This window comes from Parus major, chromosome 18 (assembly GCF_001522545.3).
Source record: "Parus major isolate Abel chromosome 18, Parus_major1.1, whole genome shotgun sequence".
Taxonomy (NCBI): domain Eukaryota; kingdom Metazoa; phylum Chordata; class Aves; order Passeriformes; family Paridae; genus Parus; species Parus major.
Window position 1 is genome coordinate 6,954,283 of NC_031786.1, and position 6,000 is coordinate 6,960,282.

General features: G+C 50.1%; 1 protein-coding gene across 2 annotated transcripts; it reads left to right on the forward strand.

Annotated features, from left to right (window-relative positions):
- The first annotated feature begins 587 nt into the window (after nt 1-587).
- On the forward strand, nt 588-6,000 carry CDK3 (cyclin dependent kinase 3). 2 transcript variants are annotated; one of them, XM_015645845.3, is made up of 8 exons: nt 588-944; nt 1,046-1,222; nt 2,124-2,201; nt 2,538-2,658; nt 3,125-3,295; nt 3,727-3,828; nt 4,454-4,657; nt 5,044-6,000. In XM_015645845.3, the coding sequence occupies exons 2-8, from the start codon at nt 1,095-1,097 to the stop codon at nt 5,167-5,169; spliced, it is 930 nt and encodes a 309-aa protein (XP_015501331.1). In that variant the 5' UTR covers nt 588-944; nt 1,046-1,094; the 3' UTR covers nt 5,170-6,000. The 2 variants fall into 2 exon arrangements, with proteins under 2 accessions (XP_015501331.1, XP_033374484.1); XM_033518593.1 differs by lacking the exons at nt 588-944; nt 1,046-1,222 and having other exon boundaries at nt 1,233-2,201; nt 5,044-5,999.

Here is a 6,000-nt window from a genome sequence, read left to right on the forward strand (position 1 = left end):
TTCTGAAAACAAACTGCGGCTTTTTCTTTCCCCCTTTTCGCTCTCAAAGCCAGTCTTAAAGATGCAGAACTTAACATCCAACATAAACAAAACAGACAATTAGATATCACAAATCATAAATCATAAAGTCACCCCAGGACAGTCACCTAAAAGTTGGAGTCTTGCGGACCCATGCAGCTGCAATGTCCATGCCCATCCAGAGACATGGAGCCCCCAACTCCTCCAGATTAAATTTTCTTTGCCTCTGCCTTTCCTGGTGCCACAATACATAAGATTTTTTTAATCTTGTCTTCTGTCAGCTATCAAGTCAATGATTAACCTTGTCCCCCTCAAGGACATCTCCTGAAGGGCTGACCTAGCAGCATAGCCCATGTTGGGGAGGTTCAAGGGACAATTGTGCAAGACAAAATAAAAAGAGAAAAAAAAACCAATCCAAAAGACAAATAAAACCAAAACCAACCAAAAAAAACAACCCCACAAAACCCAAAACCACCTCAACAACCACAACAAAACCAAAACCAAAGGCAAAAAAACCCAACCCCCCCAAAAAAAAACCCAAACAACCAAAAAACCAATAAAAAAGATGTCTTCTGGGTGTTTGCCCTCAGCATGTCCCAGGGAGCCATAATTATGAACTAAATTACTCCACTGATGCCCCAGCACTGTGTAGATGGAGAGGGAGAGCTTCCCCTGGCCCTGTGCAGTTCATGCTGCTCTTCCCTAGGCCCCAAAGTGCCTCTTTACATCAATTTTCCTCAATTTTTGTCTGTAGCCAGCAGACTGCACAACCTGGGCAGCAGAACAACCAGCCCTTGGTGGCTTCTGTGTGGTTCTGTCCACCTGAAGCTCCCCGGACACCCCGGGCCCCACCAGGCCTCCCTGTCCACTCACAGCTGCCCCAGGCGGGTCCCTGAGGGGTCCCTCAAGGCTGAGGGAGCAGCAAGGTGGGACCCAGACCCCGGCAGAGCCTCAGGGAACACTTGGGGGGCTCAAACGCTTTCCCCACATTCACCTTTTTGTTTCCCGCCTTTTTTTCTCTCCTCAGAGCGCGGTGCCAGCCGCCCCCACTGCCATTGCCAGGCTGAGGCAGCCCCATGGAGGCCATCCAGGAGTCGTTCCAGAAGGTGGAGAAGATTGGGGAGGGCACCTATGGCGTGGTGTACAAGGCTCGCAACAAGCGCACGGGGCAGCTGGTGGCCCTCAAGAAGATCCGCCTGGACGCGTGAGTGGGGCAAAGCCCTGGTCCGGCCATGGCGCCAGGCCTATGCCCAGTATGGTGCTAGAGGCACAAAAAATCCTAATATGAGGGGGAAAAAGGTGTCTCTAGGATTAAAATAATCTTAGGTATTGTGGCACCAGGAAAGGCAGAGCCAAAGGGAATGTTGTCTGGAGAGCTTGGGGGCTCCATGTCTCATGGGCATGGCAGGAAGACTCCACAGGGAAGATTCCAACTTCCAGGTGGACTAAAAATGGGCTGATTTAACCCATTGCTGAGCCAGAAGTTCAAGATCTTTGAGTGCAAGTGTTTAGGGCCTGACCCAGCACCACTTGGCCCCAGGTCCATGGCACAGGGCAGGGGGAAGCAGCTGCTATGTTGTGAGGTGGTGTCTCCCTCAGGGCTGTGCTGTGGGTGTTGGGCAGGGTCACCCTCAGCCCTCCAGGGTGGGACTGAGCAGGTAAAAGCTTATTGTTGTTCCCCTGGGTGGGACCTGAGCTGTGTACACAGTGAGGGGTATCTGTATGGACTGGGAGCCGATATACTGGGGCTGCACTCCATGGTGGCCCCTCAGGGTGGGGGAGGTAGCTGCCTGAGGGGAAAAGAGCTTTAATTTTCCCCCACCTCCAAAAAGAAAGACCTAGATATTTAATATATAATTGGTCCTCTAAATGTACCCTTAGGTGCTTCCAAACAAGCTCTGCCCAAAGGCTTGTATGTCTAGGTCATCCTCTCCTTGCCCACAACTCCATTTCCCCCTGCCTCATCCCAGCCCACCCCAGCCACTGCTCCACCCCAAACTCAAATGCTCCTTTGGTACAGTGGAAGAAGGAAGGGACTCAGAACCCCACTGGGCTGTGGGATCCCCCTGGGTTATGGAGTGCACTACAGCCTGTCTCTGCCACAGGGAGTCAGAGGGTGTCCCCAGCACTGCAATCCGAGAAATCTCACTGCTGAAGGAGCTGAAGCACCCTAACATAGTCAGGTAAGACCTGGATGCACCCTCCCCACCAGCTCATCCATGAGCTCCTGCTCCAGGAGCAGGCAGCAAGGGGTTTTTCTTTCCTTCCCCAACTGCACAGGCAGAAGCAAAATAAATGCAGAAATCCCATGCACTTCTCTCACTTTCAGCAATACCTCATGGGTCTGCCACTTCAGCAACACACTGCTGCTGCTGCCCCATACTAGATTCTGCCCTTAAACTGCCCCTCTCTTCTCCGGAGGGCCAACAGAGCATAGGCATGTGTGGGAGGAGGGATGTTTGGGTATTTACAGAGGTCTGGAGCAGATGTTGAAGGGAGAGCCTGTACTTCTTTTACAGGCTCCTAGATGTCATACACAGCCAGAAGAAGCTCTATATAGTGTTTGAGTATCTGAATCAGGACCTGAAGAAGTACATGGACTCATGCCAAGCTGGAGAGCTTCCTTTAAGCTTGGTCAAGGTACAGTGTGGAAGGAATGCCAACAGGCAGGGCAGACAACATATCTATCCATGTTGCCTTCTGCTCAGACTGGGCCTGGAAATGATTTCTCAGCCTCTCAGATCTCAAACATTTCAGCTGGGAAGCCCTCTTGGCACTATTGCTCAGAAATGTTTCTCAGCTGTTTCTGGGCTCTCCAGCCCATCTCACTGCAGAACAAAAGAGAGTTCTGTTGCTAATTGCCTCTGCAGACAGTAATGCCTGGGTGGAAGGGACTGACAGTGCCTGGATTAGAGTTTCTCTTGTCCCCATGTGGAATGGCAGCAGTTTGTGTGTATCTCTGAGTAGTGGCCCATAAGCCTGATGTTGCACTGTAACAAGGGCTTTCTTCCCATTCAGATCTCTAAGTGATCCAAAGTTGGTTCACACAATCCAGACTTCAAAGTGTTTTCATCATGACTTTATCTGAAATCTCTTCTCTCCTTAGAACTACCTTTTCCAGATGCTGCAGGGTGTGAGCTTCTGCCACTCGCACAGGGTCATCCACAGGGACTTGAAGCCACAGAACTTGCTCATTAACGAAGCAGGAGCAATCAAGCTGGCTGATTTTGGACTGGCAAGAGCTTTTGGGGTCCCCCTACGCACATACACTCATGAGGTAGTGTCAAGGCTCCCTGAGTGGGGTACACAATCCAGAGTGGGTGAACAGCAGCAGCACAAGTTGCTCATCCATAACAGAGGCACAGCCATGCCAGGAATGAGCTCTTAAGCTCACCTGCAGCTAAGGGACCTCCATGTCCCCACAAGGGGTGCTGACTGACTCTACCAGAGCCTGGCTGCCAGCTGGGCTCCCACCTTCTCTCCACAACCCCATGTAGAGTCTGGAACATTTAATAGTTCCAGAGTGTGTTGTTGAAGAATGTTCTGTTAATCCCAACCTTGCAGGCACTAAAGTGTCTGTAAATTCAGCAAGGCCTTAGTATGCTCTGATTTGTACAGTCATAATATTACAACTGAGAAGGGAGGGTCCCATGCCTTTGGTTTCATCCAGGGAAACCAAACACAGGCTGTTTGTTGGTTCCTTTCCAGGTGGTGACCCTGTGGTACCGAGCCCCCGAGATACTGCTGGGATGCAGATATTACTCGACCCCTGTGGATATCTGGAGCATTGGCTGCATCTTTGCAGAAATGGTAGGATGGGTTTAATCTCTTTCCTGAGCCAGAGGAGGCAGCTGCAGTGGGAAGGAGGGATGAGATACAGAACATCTGGGATACCATGTTCCCACCCTGTCCTGGGATTTGCTTTATGGAAAGTCCACCCTAAGGGTTAACTGGTCCTTATCTCAGCAGGAAATCTACCACCCTGGGGGCAGAAGGCTGTGGTTCCAACTACATTGGAACATAATGTCTCTCCTTACAAAAGGGGTAACTTCAGCCTTATTGCTGCAGCATTTTGACCCTGGGAGGAGATGACTCCATAGTGGGCTGCAGAGAATAAGCACTCCTGTGGCATGGCTATGGATCTCCTAGGGGTCCATATGTCCCTTGGAAGAGCTCTGGTTAGCTCTGCAGTATAATAGCACTTTGCCTCATTCCTAAGTCCTTGGGCTGCAGAGCAGTGAGTGAGCTAGCCAAGAGTGGGAACAAGCAGTCTCCTGTGATGTTCCCAACCACTGCCTGGCAGAATCACTGCGTTGTAACTGCCCTGGTCTGTGCAGCTGTTTGCATCTGCTGGGATAGAAGGTTGCTTGCAGCAGGAAATAAGGAACACAACTGATGGAAAGGTGGGAACTGGCTTTTTCTTTTCTTCCCCCAGATGACCAGGAAGGCCCTGTTTCCAGGGGACTCTGAGATTGACCAGCTCTTCCAGATCTTTCGCACCCTGGGCACTCCCACTGAGGTGACCTGGCCTGGTGTGACCCAGCTCCCTGACTACAAGGGCAGCTTTCCCCGGTGGCCAAGGAAGGAGATGAAGGACATTGTTCCAAATTTAGATCGAGATGGGAGAGACTTACTGACAGTGAGTGAGGGCTTAGAACAGGGCCTGGGCATAGACAGGATGTTTTCAAACTGGGCAAGGAATGGGGATATTTGAGATTTAATTATCTGGAAGTGTGTTAGCTGATCTAGGTTGAATGCTCACCTCTGACATTGCAGAAGCACCACATGGAATGCATCCTGCTCTGAAGAAGGACTGTCATTGCAGGTTCCTCTAGGAGCCACTGCATTGGGAGTTAAGGAACTCTTCTAACATAATCCCCAAAGTAAATAAAGTTGTGGGTGACTCCTGAAGCCCAGAGAAGGAAAATTCAGGACCAACATCTGCAACTGGGCCCAGCTGTGTGCAGGTGCAATTAATCACCCAGCTTTTAAAATCCTAAATCTGTTGGTTTTTTCTCTTGGCAGCAATTACTCCTGTATGATCCCAGCAAGCGCATCTCAGCCAAAGCAGCCCTCAACCATCAGTACTTCCTCTGCAGAAGTGCTGGGAGCCCTGAACAGCGACCCGTGCTGTGGAGAGACTGCAGATGAGAGGACACAGCTCTCCCCAAGCTCTTGCACCTCCAGGTAGCACTGCAGATCTGGTCTGGGGCACTTAGCAGAGGCCTGGCTGGAGCCCAGGGTCTTTGTTCTCCTGAGGAGCCTGGAAGGGGACGTTCTTGCCATTTAGAGACTTTCAATCTGTTGTTGGGGGAAAGTTTGGGTTACAGCCAGGAGAGCTGTTTAGAAGAGGTCATATACAAAAGGTGGGGGTAATTTATCAGCATAAACTACTGAAATGTAGAGAAGAGAGCATCTCTCTGAGGTTTATTCTTCCACTAGTGAGCTAAGGTGACACACAGTGACTTCTGTCTCCATCCCTGGGTCTGTTGGTGGCTGTTGCTAGCACCAGGGAAGGGGGGACACTTCACTGCTCAGCGCTTTGCTGCTGTTATCAGCCAGGCTTCTCAGCACTAGACAAGCTGTTTAGGCTGAGCTGTTTAACAGAGCTGACATCCTGCTCTTTCACAAGCTGAAGAGTGTCAGTTTGTGCCTTAGCTGGGACCAAGAAGCCAAAAGATCCAGTTAGCATAAAGCAGATCCAGTTAGGATAAAACACTTGCTGCATATGGCTGGAAACAGGCAGCAGCTAAACCACTGGCTTTCCATCATCATTCCAGATGTAATGCTGTTTCCTTTGCTTTATTGACTTGGAAATGTTTTTGCTGTTCAAAGGTTTGGGGGATTGTCTCTGACTCTTGGTGTGGTATTGACATCTTAATTTCTTTTTCTTCTGTATAAAATAAATACTCGTCATTTGTTCAGAAACCTTGGTGTTATTGTTTTGGCAAATCTCAGAAGGCTGGTAATGCAGGACAGCCT